Source organism: Nicotiana attenuata, chromosome 4 (assembly GCF_001879085.1).
Source record: "Nicotiana attenuata strain UT chromosome 4, NIATTr2, whole genome shotgun sequence".
Lineage (NCBI taxonomy): Eukaryota > Viridiplantae > Streptophyta > Magnoliopsida > Solanales > Solanaceae > Nicotiana > Nicotiana attenuata.
Window position 1 is genome coordinate 2,469,764 of NC_031992.1, and position 16,944 is coordinate 2,486,707.

The following is a 16,944-nucleotide window of genomic DNA, read 5'->3' on the forward strand; positions in this document are numbered from 1 at the left end:
ACGATTTCCACTTCTAAAATGTGAACATGACGTGGACCAACCCATATGATTGTTTATTTTGGGATGGGTCGAGCTTAAAGAACCGTCAGCTCGTGTACGAAATATTCCGCATTCACGCATGATTTGAAGAAGAAACATACCCCTTGTCTTGGTGTGATGTAGACAACCTACCCTGATGCAAATATCAATGATTGGTTCCACAATACAGAGACAACTTTATCGTTGCTCCAGATGGGTCGAGCTTGAAATTCATAATTATTCTAGTAAATGAGGAAGTGATTACAAGACGAGAAATCAAACCCTCACCAATAAGGTGAAAAGTGATGTAATCAACTAAAAAAGATAGTCTGGTGCACAAAGTATCTCGGGTTCATGCCGGGTCCAACGAATGATCGCACCCTAAGTGAGTATGATATACACAATCTATGTTGATGCAAGCATCGGTAATTGATTCCCCAACCAACTAAACTACTAAAAATTTAGGATAACTTAAAATAATACTCCAATGTTTTGCAATATTGAAGGTCATATATATAAGACGTGTTCATCCCTATTGCTTAGCTATTATAGCACATACTAGTATAGCAATATACTTCAAGAATTCAAACTTATTTAACTTTTTGATTTAAAATTTAAATGTAACAATAATTACTACTTTAATATATTTCATTATCATTAAGACGTGACATAAATCAATATCTTAAAATTATATCTTGGTCGTCATATCTCTAGTTCTGAAAAACCTCCGTTTTAATCTCCTAAGAAGCAAAAATTGTAGATATTGGCGATGCTAGCACTAACTCCAACATCAATCTTTGTGCACCCACAAAACCCAAAACCCTTTTCTTTTAGTAGGGTTTCAAGCTTCATTGTCAGAGCATTTTCCAAATTCCCCGGAGATTCGGATTCCGACGACTCACCGGATGAAATTCAAAGCCGGAGGTCTAATTACTCCGGCGTCAAGCTCGAAGAAACAGTAGATGTCAAAACTGGAAAGCTGAGACTAGATTCTTGGGTCAGCTCCCGTATCAACGGTATTAGCAGAGCTCGTGTTCAGTCCAGCATTCGCTCTGGACTTGTTTCTGTCAATGGTCGCGTCACTGATAAGGTACCAGCATATTTTTGTTTATAAGAATAGGGGGTTCAGTTTTTGTGCTCTATTTCTTGTTTTTTTGGGGTAAAGATTGGATCTTTTGTAGGTTTCACATACGGTAAAAGGTGGGGATAAGGTTAATTGTACAATAGCTGATTTGAAGCCTTTAAGAGCTGAACCAGAGGATATACCATTGGATATAGTGTATGAAGATGACCATGTGCTTGTTGTTAACAAGCCTGCTCACATGGTGAGTTCTAGTATCATCTAGTTGTTTTTGGCTATGCATTTTTCTTTGATAGAACACTCACTTGCCCATTTAGTATGCACGGGAAAAACAACTCCTCAATCTCCAAGCAAGTTGGAATCGGCAATACGAATGCTCATTGACCGTATTGGTCCATTGAGCTAAGGATCATTTTCATATTGCTCTAGTTAAGCTCATCTGGGATCAATATTGCCCCTCCGTTTTAATTTATGTGAACCTATTTCCTTTTTAGTCCGTGCCAAAAAGAATGACCCCTTTCCATATTTGGAAACAATTTACCTTTATGCAATATTTTATAGTCACACAAAATATATATGCCTCATTTTACCCCACAAGTTCAAAAGTCTTCTTATTTTTCTTAAACTCTGTCCAGTTAAATAGGTTCACATAAATTGAAACGGAGGGAGTATATAATTAAGCATGCACATTCAAAGACTGAGCGGAATCACTTGTTTTATGGTGTCTAGTTTGATAATGCTGATTCTGCTCTACTGGTGTGCTGTTCGATTTGGGTGATTTGAGATTTTTATTTTTCTATCCATTTCTACAGCTGCAGTTCATTGATTGTCTAGATACTTGATTGTTAGCCTGGAAAAGAAAGAAATTTGATACTTATAATTTGATGTAATAACTATTATGAATGTTAGCGTACATAAACTTACTCGTTTTTTCTTTTTTTCCCTTAGCTCCAGTGGTGATTCAGATAGATTGCTAGAAATTAGTGTACATAAACTTACTTGTTCTTTCTTTTTTCCCTTAGCTCCAGCGGTGATTCAGATAGATTGCTAGAAGTATTATGGATGTTGGAACTTTAAGGTGTCAGCTTAAGAAAGTTCAATGGAAATTTTGTTTCAATACAGGTAGTTCATCCCGCACCAGGAAATGCCACTGGAACGCTGGTAAGCGGAATTCTTCATCACTGCAGTCTTCCCACCGTTTCATTCCAGGGTGAAGAAGTGCTTTCTGATGTGGAAGATACTTCAGATGATGAGTTGAACTTGTTTCCTGCCAACCAAAGTCCTTATGGTGTCGATTCTTCTGTTATGCGTGAGCCATCTGTCCGGCCAGGAATTGTGCATAGGTTAGACAAAGGAACCAGTGGATTGCTTGTTGTTGCGAAGGTGATTCCTACTTCCAGGCTCTGAAGATGGGTAATTTGTGTAGATATTCCCTTATCTTCTGAGAAGTTTGTGCTTATGTTACTAGACTAATTTGCTTACTTTAAAGGTCGTTCCCGTTCTGCAGACTGAGCAGTCTCTTGCCAATCTAGCTGAACAGTTTAAGAAACATACAATAAAAAGAGTCTATGTCAGTATTACTTGTGGGGTACCTACATCAGTTTCAGGACGCATTGATATCCCAATTGGCCGTGATTCAAATAACCGCATCCGTATGGTTGCTATTCCTGGATCACATAAAGGTGGAAGAGCCCGTAATGCTGCCAGTAGGTGCTGGAAATTCTTTCGTACTTTGCTTTCTTCGTCAAGTATCAATTAGTGTTTGAAACCAAGTTATAACTTACTGTTTCTCAAAAAGTATTTGAAGCCAAGTTGCACAGCTATTTCCCTGCTCCTTTACCCCTTCCCCTTACCCACCCCCCAGAAATAACCCCCAACCAAACCACACAACCATGCGCACACAGTCACCCCAAACACATGAACTCTTTGTGTAAAAGGTCTAGTTGCTTCTCTTCAAAATACATGCTGATTTGAGGTCTTCCAGCTATAAGTAAATCAAGTTATTTTCAGGTATAAAGTAATTGAAAAACTTGCTGGAGGTGGCTCCGCATTGGTTGAATGGAGGTTAGAAACGGGGCGCACTCATCAGGTACAATATTATATGCACTCTTAGTTACTCATGACAAGTGTCTTTCTTCTACCAAAACATCAATACGTCTTTTTATATTGGTATCTATTCAAGTCCTTTCTACCTACACACTTTAAGATACATATAAGTGGCAGGTAAGAGGGGTTATTGCCTTGTATTTTTTTGAAGGGGCATATCTGTAGGTATAGTGTACTAAAGCAAACTAAGGGAAATTGAGCATTATCAAAGCAACCATCTTTTGAATCTACAATGTCACTATGTCTAGTGTGATATTAGTCTCACCTGATTCTAGTCCAAAGTAGCTCTATGATGTATCCTCGGAAAGATAGAAGCTTTGTAGTTAGAGCTTTGTGCTTGATGTGCATATTCTTTGCATTGTTTAATATAATAATTTAGTTATGAGAATAGAACTTGTAGATGCTTCTCCTTGTAAAAAGTCAGAAAACAATGTGTAGATGTTCTGCTTTCAGCATTATTTTCTAGTAGAATTTCTCTATTTCGAGATTCCCTCAGTATTTCTCAAGCTTGATTTTATGAAACAGATACGCGCTCATGCGAAGTACCTAGGTATACCTCTTTTGGGTGATGAGGTGTATGGAGGTACTAAGAACATGGCCCTTTCGCTTCTTCAGCCTAAAACACCTCCAAGGTCTCATGGGAAACTTTCGCAGTTGATTTCTGGAATTGAAAGACCTTGCCTCCATGCTTTAACCCTTGGGTAAGCTTTGATTATTATTTTGTCTCTATTCAGCGTTGCTAAATATAGTCATATGTTACCATTACTTACACGTGAGTCTGATTTGCAGATTTAAGCATCCATACACAGGCGAGAACATACATTTCACTCGGTTGCCTCCTGCTGATTTTGCTGAGGTTTTAAGCGAGCTTCGTGCCATTAGCACTGAGAAGGTAACTCGGCTACATAAATCCTCACCCTTACTCTAATTTTCATGACTCACATGTGGTGATATGACCAATCTACTTTTCAGGTCTTATGAGTCTAACTATGTCTGGTTTATCAGTTTGATAGCATGACCAGATAAAAGAGCAACTTGTCTTTGGTGTTAATCTACCAAATGTCCTGATTGCTCAACCACAGTTTTGATAATGTAATATATAGCTATCATTAGTTTATTCTTTTTCTGGCTATATCTGGATCGCTCTCCTACAATGTGAAGAGAGGATTTTGAACCCATCCTAGAGGATCTCTTGCTTAAGGTCATTTCACATGCTGTTCTGTAATTAAATTGCTGGATTGTTCATGTCTCGTCACACCAATATTGATTACACTTTGTCCCGAAATTACTGTCTTGTTTTATTTCCAAACTGCTTCGATTATTCCAAACTGTCCCGACAGCGGAAATTGTTTTCTCTGCGCGTCTTGACTCTTACTTAAACCCCAGTGATTTGATGAACTAAGAAAAGACATAAGAGGTAATGTGTACAACAACAACCCAATGTAATCCTACAAGTGGGGTCTGGGGAGGGTAGGATGTACGCAGCTTTACTCCTACCATGAAAGGGCGTTATGTGTATATTTAAAAAAGAATTTAACACTGTAGTAAATCAAACAATTTAGAAAAGCTAGCACCATACAATATATCACATGATTCCAGCTCTGAATCTCCCTTTCTAACACAGTTAGCCGCCAACTATTCTCACCTAACTACCCGTTTACAAGAAACCATAAATAGGCACAATTCTTCAAAACTGGCAAGCCAATGACTCGCGTATATGCAGTATAAGCCTGGCATTATAAACATCTCATCAGAGGCGAACGACCGAGTAAGCCACCATTCTTCAACTTTTTAAAGGGTTGTGACCCATTACTGCTTGTACCTCACCCTAGAAGAAGCAATCTGAAATGCAAGAAAACATGTCATAACCACAGAGACAACGCATATTCCACGAAGAAAAGTTCCTTTCTGTTATAACACTATTTGCGAGGTCTAGCAGACGTGACAAAATTTAAGTTGGAAGAACATTGATTACTTCATCAACCATGAATACAATGTCCATTCTGAGTATTAGCAATCAGATCCGTTCAAAGTGACGGATCACGACAGCGGAAAATTATCAAATGTATAATAATCAGCATGCATAAAGAGACATCATTAAGAATTATCCCAACAGATGTATCCACCAGGTTACACAAATATTATTGCGACGGGCAACGAGTATATGCTTTTGGAAAAGGAGCAATAAGCTAAAACCTAAAGAGGGGATACATAGGATTAACTAATTATGATAAGAGGCTTTTGCTAAACAACCATCTGAGCAATAGAAGGGGCAACATTTTCATCTGGCCATATAATTGAAGAAGCCACTAATTGCACATCGGAATTCCACCTCCAGGTTTCATTAACCAAATCTTTCTAGAAGTAGCCGCTGATGAGATGTGTAAAACAAAGAATGAGATGATTATTCTTTGAAAATGCTAACCAGCTCAAAATCTTTCGATGCTTCTGCCAAAAAGCGAGTTAGATAGCAAGTACAGATTCTTTCACTTCATTTGCTACTCTGAATGTTAAAGCTGCTCAATCTGAAAGGATTGATAACTTTGGCAGCTAAATTTTGCTTACATTTGGACATAGAACAAATTATATTCATCCTAGGAAAGTCATATATTTGGGTAATAGTCGAGATGAGGAGCTGACTCTTTCTAGAAAAAAGCTTCGAATAGACCAACCTCTGAGACTCGAACCTCTTGCCTTCATTTGTTGAAAGTGATGTAACGAGGCTTCCAAGTTAAGGAGAATTAGGGTTAGGATGTTACAATCCAAGTCCGGAAGGCCTAACACAGCCAGGATTCATACGAAATCTAAATATTTCTTCGCTGAATGCCTAGACAAAGATGGTAGTCATCTAACTACACCGAAACTAGATAAAGGTCTTTAGCCATGTTTTTTCTCCAGATATTCCTTATGCATAGCACTTGAGATTTGAAACACTGTGACACTAGCATGAGGCCTGAACTGTCTCACAAGCCGATTTCTTTGCTACCTTGGAGGAATTGGCAGAAATCTTAAGAGTGTGCTAGGAATCACTTGTAACAAGTGCTACAGGTCGACGATTAGGACTGTCTTGGACATTAACAACTTGCTCATATGGATAAAAATTGTTTCAACATACTTGAGATCATGTTCTAATCAACACTTACCATATATCAAGAGAAAGTTATGGTGGACAGGAGTCTTAGCTTGATATATGAGAATAATTTCCAAAAACATGAAGATACCTTTTTGAAAGAGAATTATAGCTTGTATTCACCGACATGCATCCACTTGGTAGACGACCATTTGTTCCCTTTAATCACAGGGCAACCACCTGGAATAAAGTAATTCCATAACCAGTAGACTCCTTTGAGAATTAAAGGAACAAATAAAAAACGCAAAGCACTGACACAAGTTTCTATAGAAACAAATCAGAAAATATGATAATCATGAACAAGGAAAATTATAACTGTATACGATAACTTATTCTTCAAGGCCAAAACCTTAGCAACATGACAAATTGATGATGGATCTTGATATTCTACAAGAAGCACGATCACTTCAGTATGCAATTTCCAATATGTTCAGCTCTGTTACACAAACTACTACACTGCTGGATAAAATAGTCTCAACAATTATTTTGTTCTCATGATTAGTACTAACATATCCTAGCAAATAACTAGAGAAATGTCCCACACCACTGCCCAAGACAAGCAGAAACTGACCCAATTAACCTATTTGCTACACGTAAACTTGCATCTTTTTCTTACAAGAGTTCTCATGGGGAAGGAAGGAAAGGGAAACGTTTACATTAAAGAGTTTAAAAGGTGTTAGTAATGGGATATTAAGGAGAAAACAACATACCATGCAAACTTGACGGATCTAAAGAAGCATCAGGTCGCATGCTCCAGAAAAGCAAAGCATCACCCATCCTTGGTTTGACGGAGAGGCCCCTTTTGGCACATTCTGACAGCTCGTTCCACCCAGGACTGGAGCTGAAGTTTCCTTTTGCTGCTGGGAAAACAGTCTCACCCCCTTCTTCTACATCTGATCTGCATATGCCCCAAAGAAATAAATAAAACAATCAATCACTGCATATTCAATATGCATACAACTTAGCAAAAATTCAGAACTTCCACCATATCTATTACATAATTATTTGAGGAATTATAAATCTTACAGATACATGAGAAGAGTAGCTATACGTTGACCCCCATTTTTGGTGTTGAATTCATCAAGAAAGTAGTCAAAATGAGGCTCATACTTCTGTCCAACTTCATAGTGTAAAACTTGTAGACCTTCTCCATGTTCTGTAAACAAGATTATCTAATCAGGGAATTCACAAGGGAAGCAAAGTATTATTATGGCCCTAACAAAGGACGGATACACGTCTGCGTAGAAGCGATTTTCTTTTTCCTTAAATAACGTTAGTGACTCTAACAAACAAGAATAAAATCACAGATCTCATGTTATTTTGTGCTTTGAAGAGGAAAACCAAACTAGTAAGATCATATTTCGAAGAGCAAGCAAAAGAACAACCTAAAACTTCTCTAGCAGGACACTATACACTCTAAGTTCTGCAATTAATATGAATAAAATGGAACCTTAATACCCTAAATCTCCCTTGAGGTAAGCTTAACTATCTAAACCTTCAAATTAAAGTAATTGAAAATTTTGAAAAACTTAACCGCCAAGGGTAACTACTTATGATGGTCTTAGGCTTAGAAATTACTTTTTAAAAGTTATAAGAATACAACCATTGCGTCTTATAAAAGACAAAAAAAAGCACTTTATCAGGGTATGTTTCCCATATATAATTTTCTAACAAGAACTTATGGATGGGAATGACAACAAAGAGTTCATACACTATGATTTTTTCATGGATATAGTCCAGTCCTCATACCTACAGGAATGAATGTAAAATCTGCTATCCTCTTCTCAATATTTCTGATAACTTTATCTCGTCCCCTCCTCAAAAACATTCCTGAACTTGTGCGAACCCTGTTACACAATACTGTTAGAACATCGATTCAATAGAAAAGGATATTCCCCCATCCATCCTATTTCAAATGACACTATTTAACACAAATTCAAAAAATTTGACTTGTGTATTTTATAGTAGTGGAAAAAAAGTAAGTAGCTGTTGAAATTTTAATTTGTTAAGAACTGAAGCATATAGTCCTTCGACCAAGCTATAAAAGAAAAATAAATAAAAGAAGAAAAAACTCATAATTTCTCGTTGTGGCTTAACTGGCCAGTTAATGAAAGTAAAGAAGTTAGCAGTACAAACCTGCTATCTTTACTCTGACCGGTTTTGCTATCAACAACTGTTGACTTCACCATGTGAGGTTTAGCTTGATTTATCAAGTATTCACATTCTTCCTTGGACTGTTGAAATGCAAACCACATGGTCAAAATAAAACTTGTCCATTTAACAATGTCTTAGCAAATCGCCAAAGAATGATGCACGTTACAATCAAATAATCTAAGAGCAACTTTGTGAAATATAAATTGAGAAAATAGGCAGAAACACTGCCGAACACCTTCACTCCCCTCCGTTGTTTTGAGGAAAAAAGGAAACATATAGAGGAAAAGAGGCATATGTAGAAGTGCATACAAGCACAAATTACTGATAAAAATCAATCAATCAAGTAATCAACTTCCTCACAGCCTCCAATTAGTTGGGTCGATTATATGAATACTCTGGAACCATTGTGCTTTATTTAAGTCCATTATATTCTAAAACAAAATAACTTACCTTTAATGCAAATTAGTGGTTCTAGAAAACTAGAGGCTTTTTACTCTCACCTTACATGAGCATACAAGCCTCCAGTCAAACACCAGAACTAATGTAATGTAACAACAAAACTAAGTCTTAGCCTTACCTATATTGATCTTTGCATCCACTATGTTCTGCTCGTAGAAGAATAAATTAAATGAACAAAAACTAGCCAAAACTAGCTAAGATTATGGTCAATTAAAAAAATGCTAAAACTGAGAGCCTCACCAAGAAATTGTGGTAAACAAAAGCACGGGGCTCCCAAGATAGAATCTCCGTCCATTGGTCCCGTCTTTTTCCCAGTCCATCGCCTTCCCCTCTGCAAAATAAATCTCTTTTCAGAAATACACTCCAACATTTAAAACATACTGTAATTACAAGTAAATGTCTTGATAAGTACACTATCACAGGTTAAAATTCATTCACATGAAAAAAATAAAAATCTTTACACAGTCAGTAACTTAAATCCTTATTTGAGTTTAAGTTCTCTGCAATGACAGTGTTAAGATAATCAGGTAAGTTATTAGGTAATTACAAGGTAATTACAGGTAAAGCTCTAGATAAATATGAATTGGTAATATGATAAAAATGTTAACTAATCCGCTGTCACAAGTTAAAATTCATTGACATGCAGCAAAAAAAAGAAGAAAAAAAAGATACTTTACAGTGCATATAACTTAAATCCTTGTGTGTCTTTATACTTTTGTTTTTTTCATGGCTAAATCTCAACTGATCGGCAGCAACAGTTAAAAGATACGTACATATCTAAAGAGAGGCGCTTGAACTTGATGTGATCGTGAGCAGAGGACGGCTCATCATCGGAACCGACCGGCAGATTAAAAATGCCGAGAGCGAGAAGCATTAGAAGTACAACTGTTAGCATTAAGAGCATCGAAAGTACTAAAACTACAGTTGATGATCTCTTTCCTTGATTCCGATTTAGCCTCCCCTTTGCCATCGCTTCACAGATATCGTATCAAAAACCCTAGATTGATCAGTTAATTTAGCACTCGTTTACAAAATTGAAAAATATTTTCCGGCAATGTAAGCTGATTTTCCGGTAATACTTCGTCGCCCGGAAACTTGAGGTAGAGTGTCTGAGAAGATTGTATAGAAGTCTTATTAAACGGTGAATTGAAAGAGGAATTTATATTTATAGTAATTTCAGATTATGCTGGAGGAAGGTGGGTGGGAAGTGGAGAAAAACTAAAAATAACGGTATACATAAAATGACAAATTAGTCCTTATTGTTGTTTTTCTAAGATTACCTGATTTGGGGCCAGTATTGATATTTTGATTCAAAAGGGAGAAATAGCCCCAGGTTTTCGAAATGGAACGAATATAGTTCTCTTTTCTTTTTGTTTGCTTTATTCTTTCTGTCATTATATTATTATATATTGTCGGTTTTATTTTCCTTCTTAAAAAACGAGATTGGCTCTTATAGTCTCTGTCAATCTCAATGAAATAGATGACTTTATACATCAAGTACTTGAAATTCCATTTACCAAAGTAGATGTTGGATTAAGGGGTAATAGTTATTGTTAGGATTGTAAAAACTGTGAGACTCCAATTCTATAGGGAGACGTTGGAAGCTTGGTGAAGACCGAATAATGGTACACAAGGGCCTAGACGAAACTTCTCTAATAGTTAAAGGGCCTCACCCCTATGGCCGTTAAAGCAGCTCGATGCATTAAGCTCTTGCTATGCGTGGATCACAAGGGCCTATCATATGCACCCTTACCCTGCATTTCTGCAAGAGGCTGTTTCCACGACTCAAACCCGTGACCTCCTAATCACATGTTAGCAACTTTACCAACTACGCCAAGGCTCCCCCTTCCTTTTATGGCCTTTAAGCTTATGAATATTAAACACACTAAGGTCAAATCCATCTATCCAACCAAGTTACAACATTCTTCAAGAGTTTCTCATTCAAGGAAAGTACAAGTACACCGAAGGCGAAAAGAGTAATTAGATTACATTGTATTGCATAATCTCCATCCAGCTACACTTGTTAATGTTCTTGAACTATCACTGTACATTGCATGACACCTGCAATCAGCATAGCCAAATCTCTTCAACAAGGGAGAAAAGAAGGCGAATTGGAGAAAGCATTGTATTTGACAGTTAACTTGAATTAAACCAAGATGGTAAAGTAACCCAGCCCACCAGTATATTGATTGTTCAACTCACGTAAATTTTTACTTGTTTTGAACTAATTCATATGGCAGGGAATCTTGATTCTTAACAATGAAAAAGTAAATTATTACGCAAGCCATATAACAAGGACAAGTATCCTCCTTCAAGAGAATTATTAAGCAGCAAGACGAAGTGTAGTTATCGCAAGAAGAGAAAGATTTGAAACTATAATTAGCAACAAAGTTCAGAAGTGCAATCATACTACTTACATTATCCAAACCAAAAGAGAAAAAAGAGACGCAAATGGATCAAATAAATTTGAAACTTGGATGAGAGCATCAGTTAGCACCTCAATATTATCCTTACATTCAAGCTTGACTTCCATTCTAGTTCTCCATCTCATGAGGAAAGCCATATACTCCACACACAAAAAACTAAAGCTTTCACTGTGTCACATATCACCCTACATTTACAATTTAGCTCTGCTATGCAATAAAAAGTACAAATGCATAACAGCTATTAAGTTTGATTGCAAGGAAGACATACATTCAACAGAAAACATGTCTAACAATAATGACAACAGTTCCAACTTCCAAATTTACGATTTAAAGTATGATAATGTTACAGCCAATCCCAACCATCATGGACAGCTGCAAATTGACAAATCCATCATACTAGTGCACAAATAAGCAAGAACGTCACCATCTCTCTACTTCAAATTTGTTAGTGCTTTTGGTTATGCATTTATATTCCAATGTAATGACGTTCTACTAATTGTAACTTCCTGCAATATCAGCTTTATTTTAGTGATTGCAGTCCTAATCAACAATCTTGGTTTGTGTTATAGATTGTGAGCATGAACAAGAGTCAACCAATCTACAACTTGCCCTCCCCCTCAGATCCCACAAGCACCCAATCAGTTCTAATAACAAATGTTAAAAAATCAATGTAATAATACTCAACACTAAAAGTTAAGAGAAGCTAATGTCGTCCACTATGTGGTAATGTAGATAATATGTAGAAAAAATTGCTATGCGATGAGGGTGTTAAAGAAAACAAAATCTTACTAACAACAATATCAAGGAGTATTTGAACTGCCACGTTGCTTTTAAATTCAATGTAACAATACTCACACATAAAGGAAGTGAAGCTAATGTCATTCACTATGTGGTAATGTAGATAATGTGTTAGATGTGCTATTTGATGAGTGTGTTATAGAAAGAATAAAAAATCTTACTAACCAGAATATCAAGGAGTATTTGAATTACGACGTTGCTTTTCAATTTCTTGCTTTTGTTTCTCGACAACCTTATCCAAAGCAGCTTGCACAGCATCATGACCTCCAATAAGCAATCTGGTGATGACTTCTGGATCTCTTTCGAATCGTGCCTCCTCAAACTCCTTTCGGGCATTTTCTCTGAGAACATCCCGCCAAAGGATGCCTTGAGAGTTGGGCCACATGAAGAACCGGGTGCCCCGGAGGATGTCTCGGTAGAGACTTAGAGCCTCGCGACGAGAACTAGTGAGTCGCTGTCTAGTTAGGCGCTCATTCTCGTCATCATCTAGGCTCTTCTCCTTTTTTACCACGTGTCTATCCAATAGTTCCTCCACAGTGTCTGGACCATGGTGCAAGAGGCGATAATGATGCAAGAGCAATCTTGACTTGAGACAGTGATTCATAGAGATTGATAGTGTTCGGAATTTTTGGACATTAGCAGCCATCTTTCACCTTGGTGACTTAGCTGGTAGGGTCAGAGAAACAAGACTTTTAGAACAAGCATATTTTATCAAAATGTCATACATTTCGCAAGATAAAAGCCAGTGGAATAAAGTGAAGTGAAAGAAATCAAACAAGTGAATCTCACTTTTCTTAAGAACGTGACAGACGTCCATACAGTTGGAACAATATTGTTTTTCTTAAGGAAAGCTATGAAACACAACAACCACAAGACCATTAAAGACAGAACCACATAGGTCAGATGTATTGATGAGACAAGCTGCATAATTAGCATTTTTTCTTTTTTGCTACTTTGCTAACAACAAAAGCCAAAAGGACAGAAATAAAGTAAAACAAGTAGTGCATCTTTCGTGCTATGAGAGGTAATACATGATGGAAAAGCTCCAATGGACTCTCAAGACCTATGACCTTCAGTAGCTGCAACCACAATGATATGCTGGCATGAATCTTACAAAATCTAACTCCAATCATAGAACCATAGAATAAAAAAGAACTTAGCATTTTCCAAGAGAAATAGGGTTAAAGATAGAGCAAAACCAAGAGAAATCATTTCTCTTTTTTCATTTGGCCATGTAGGGAAAGAGCTCCAGCTGGGAGAATGGGAAAATTACAGAAGAATCTGTGAAATAAGATCCATTTTGCCTGTTCCATTCAGTTTGTTCAAATTTCAAGATTCAAAAGAGCTAACAATAGGTTTCCAAGCAAATATATAACCAAACACCACAGAACAAAGAAAATTGGTGGCAAAAAAGAAAATTAGTCACACTGTAAAAGAAAAAGAAAATTACAATAGAGTAACACATAATAAAGCAATTTATTATACCCTGGCATATTTTCAAACAGTTGAATTGGTATAAGCCAGTTTGGCGTATAGCTGAGCACAAACAAGTGAATAAGGAAAAAATGTGATCAACATCTCTGTTGAACTGAATAATGCATTAGCATAACAAGGTATCCATTATATAAATAAAACTCAGACATTTCATAAAGTGCCAATACTAGTTTCGTGTTATATCCAAAAGAGAAAAATGAGCAACAAAAACAACAGCCTACTACTTAATCATATTATGAACATTTAGGTTCCAAGACATAATCAACTCAAAGTTAGCAACTTTTAACATTTGCCCTTACCCTAATTGACTAAGGATGTAATTCATTAGAAACTAATTCTAATTAGTTCAAATGAATGCCTCGTGTTGGACACGTGGCTTAAAATTTAACCCAACATCGAAATAAGAACAAGTAAGAATTGAGATCGACCTTTAATAGAAACCTGCTACAGTATCGAATAAGGGGGTTTCTAATCGACACCAGAGTTTTGAACGGCGACCGGAAAATTGAACGGAAATCTCAAACTCTTCAATCACCTCCGTTTGAGGGGTGTGTGTGTGTGTATATATATATGGGGGTGTTTGCGAATCTGATGCTTGAAATGGAGGAATCCTTTTGTCAAAAAAGAAGGTGCTCGGGATTTTGAGAATGAGTTTTTTTTTCCTCAAAGACAGAGATACGAGGTTAAGAATGCGTCGGGTAAAAGAGTGGGTTTTTATTGGCGCCACGTATCCCTCAAATTTGAAAGGTGTGTATGTTTCATATAGCTTTTAATTATTTAATTACTACACTATTGCTTAATTTGTGATTACTATAGTTAAATGGTTTGATTTAGGCCTCATGTGATTACTATAGTTAAATCGTTTTTTTTTTACTATATATATAACAACAACAACGACGACGACCCAGTAAAGTCCCACTCAGTGGGGTCTGGGGAGGGTAGTGTGTACGCAGACCTTACCCCTACCCCGATAGGGCAGAGAGGCTGTTTCCGATAGACCCCCGGCTCAGGAAGATGGAAATAAAACAAAGAAAGAAATATATATATATATATATATATATATATATATCTTATAATATTTCAATTTATCTCAAATAATAACTTTTTTTGTTCAAGTTAATATTTTCAAGATAAAAACACATACAATTCAAAAAAAGTGATTAAATATTACGTCAATTAGTGAAAATATTAATATATATATATATATATATATATATATATTTCAAGATAAAAACACATACAATTCAAAAAAAGTGATTAAATATTACGTCAATTAGTGAAAATATTAACTTGAACAAAAAAAGTTATTATTTGAGATAAATTGAAATATTATAAGATATAAATTAATATTTTATGTAAGATCCAATTGTTAAACTATTTGAACTATAAATGAATATTATATATAGTAACAACAATTGTAGTGACGAAATGTAACCAAAAAAATATTTTGAGCGTAAAGTATTCATACAAGATATATGACTTTTAGCTTCATTTAGTATTATTATTATTTATATTATCAAGTGTTAATTCAAATTAGTAAGATGTTAGCCATATGTTTGCAATGCATGACCTTGGATCTTGATGTAAAAAGCTTTATTTGCTAATACAAAGACTTGAGTAGTTTAATTCGAAGTTCTAGAATATTTCTTATGTTAAAAAGTAAATATTCTTTGTTTTTTTAAAACTTTTTTTACAATTTTATACTTTTTTCTACAAAGTTCAAAATTGTCTTAAGTCAAAATATTATTACGTATTTTACAACACTTTTTGGGGCCTAAAGCGAAGGCTTTACTAGCCTCACCCTTGAGCCACCTATGAAGATAAGTTGTATATTTCTAAGCAAATAATCTGTTTGAAGATTGCAAAGATGTAGTAAATGGTATGATCTTAAACACAAAATAGGAAAAAATTGAGGAAGTAAAGAAGCTATTCTTGAATAAACAAAAGAAAGCATGGTTCAATTATAAAACATGTAACATATGACGAATAATTCAAGAGCAATAGCACATAAATATTCAGAAAGCACTGAAATATAAATCTTACTTATGTGTACATTATCCGAATTCTAGCCAAATATGAAACTATAGCGGCTCTAATTTCAACAACACAGAACTTCATTATCCGAATTCTAGCCATAGCAAAGTTTCTTAATTTTGGACGAGCTTCATAAACACCAATTAGGGTTTATATTTCAACTAGAGAAATTGAATTTCAGTCACTAATATGCAATTCTTGAAGAAAACAAAAGCTATGAAAATCTGCAAAAGAGAAAAAAACATTGCTAACAATTTAGAACACGTCCCAATTAAGATTTACGATTTAGAGAATCGGGATGTCAACAAAATCAATAAAAATTACAGAAAATTCAGAGATTCAATCAAAATAGAATATCCAAAAGTGAGAACAAGACACAAATAAGAGGCAAGCAAAACCTTCTAGTTTAGCCCCTTCTCAATCGTATTTTAAAAGGGGTTTTTTTAAACCCTAAACTCGAAACTGAAATTAACCATTAGAAAAGTGGAACAAGATGGAGAATTCCAAGTATAATTTTCAAAATCTTACCCAGAAAAACATTCGGCGGCTGCTTGATCCTTGAAGAGAGAGACGATGAAATTTGTTTTGGGTTTAGAAGAAATAGCCTGATGTCAAGAGACAGAAAAAAGAGGCGTGTATTTTTAACCTCTCAACGCAATTAAGACTCAATTAAAGGTCTGACCGAAGCAGACCTATCCAGACTTTTTAAAAATAAAAAAACAACAAAGAGCTGGTTCATCCAGATTCATACCCTCATTAAATGCAAATAAATGAGGCCTTAGTTTAACATAAGGTGGGACTAAATAGGCGTTTGGACATAAGAATTATAAAATACTAAAAAATGATGGAAAAAAAATTCAAGTGAAAATGGTATTTGAAATTTAGAGTGTATTTGGACATAAATTTCAGTTTGGATTGTTTTTGAAGTTTTGTGAGTGATTTGAGTGAAAATTTTGAAAAATAGCCTTTTGGAATTTTTCAAATTTTCAAAATGATCTTCAAGTGAAAATTGAAAATTTTATGAACAAACGCTAATTTCCAAAAAAAAAAAAGAAATTGTCCAAACGGTCTCTAAATATTTTCTGAAAGAGGACCTTACCAACACCTTAATTATTTACGGCATAAGTATTTCCAGGTATGGGTGGAATAGTAAGTCATATGTTAATTTAACTTCCATTGACTTATCATCCTTCCAATTTCTTGAATCCGCTACGTACAAAATTATTTTGTAAAAAAAGTGTTAA

The 16,944-nt window shown here is 35.6% G+C and overlaps 3 protein-coding genes across 7 annotated transcripts; 1 reads left to right on the forward strand and 2 right to left on the reverse strand.

The window, feature by feature from the left end:
* Positions 627–4,490, forward strand: LOC109224823 (RNA pseudouridine synthase 2, chloroplastic). 3 transcript variants are annotated; one of them, XM_019389363.1, is made up of 8 exons: positions 630–1,108; positions 1,200–1,343; positions 2,222–2,482; positions 2,589–2,809; positions 3,110–3,188; positions 3,731–3,906; positions 3,995–4,097; positions 4,178–4,490. In XM_019389363.1, exons 1-8 carry the CDS (start codon positions 788–790, stop codon positions 4,184–4,186), a joined length of 1,314 nt encoding a protein of 437 aa, XP_019244908.1. In that variant the 5' UTR covers positions 630–787; the 3' UTR covers positions 4,187–4,490. The 3 variants fall into 3 exon arrangements, with proteins under 3 accessions (XP_019244906.1, XP_019244908.1, XP_019244907.1); XM_019389361.1 differs by having other exon boundaries at positions 627–1,108; positions 3,995–4,490; XM_019389362.1 differs by having other exon boundaries at positions 653–1,108; positions 2,607–2,809; positions 3,995–4,490.
* LOC109224825 (probable prolyl 4-hydroxylase 3) lies at positions 4,692–10,116 on the reverse strand. Of its 2 annotated transcripts, none has more exons than XM_019389364.1 (8): positions 9,722–10,114; positions 9,189–9,279; positions 8,472–8,569; positions 8,085–8,182; positions 7,362–7,491; positions 7,046–7,233; positions 6,427–6,515; positions 4,692–5,047 (listed from the first exon to the last, which is right to left on the reverse strand). In XM_019389364.1, the coding sequence occupies exons 1-7, from the start codon at positions 9,916–9,918 to the stop codon at positions 6,442–6,444; spliced, it is 876 nt and encodes a 291-aa protein (XP_019244909.1). In that variant the 5' UTR covers positions 9,919–10,114; the 3' UTR covers positions 4,692–5,047; positions 6,427–6,441. The 2 variants fall into 2 exon arrangements, with proteins under 2 accessions (XP_019244909.1, XP_019244910.1); XM_019389365.1 differs by lacking the exon at positions 4,692–5,047 and adding an exon at positions 5,272–5,576 and having other exon boundaries at positions 9,722–10,116.
* LOC109224826 lies at positions 10,816–16,396 on the reverse strand. 2 transcript variants are annotated; one of them, XM_019389366.1, is made up of 3 exons: positions 16,229–16,393; positions 12,338–12,838; positions 10,816–11,009 (listed from the first exon to the last, which is right to left on the reverse strand). In XM_019389366.1, the coding sequence occupies exon 2, from the start codon at positions 12,816–12,818 to the stop codon at positions 12,345–12,347; it is 474 nt and encodes a 157-aa protein (XP_019244911.1). In that variant the 5' UTR covers positions 12,819–12,838; positions 16,229–16,393; the 3' UTR covers positions 10,816–11,009; positions 12,338–12,344. The 2 variants fall into 2 exon arrangements, with proteins under 2 accessions (XP_019244911.1, XP_019244913.1); XM_019389368.1 differs by lacking the exon at positions 10,816–11,009 and adding an exon at positions 11,295–11,880 and having other exon boundaries at positions 16,229–16,396.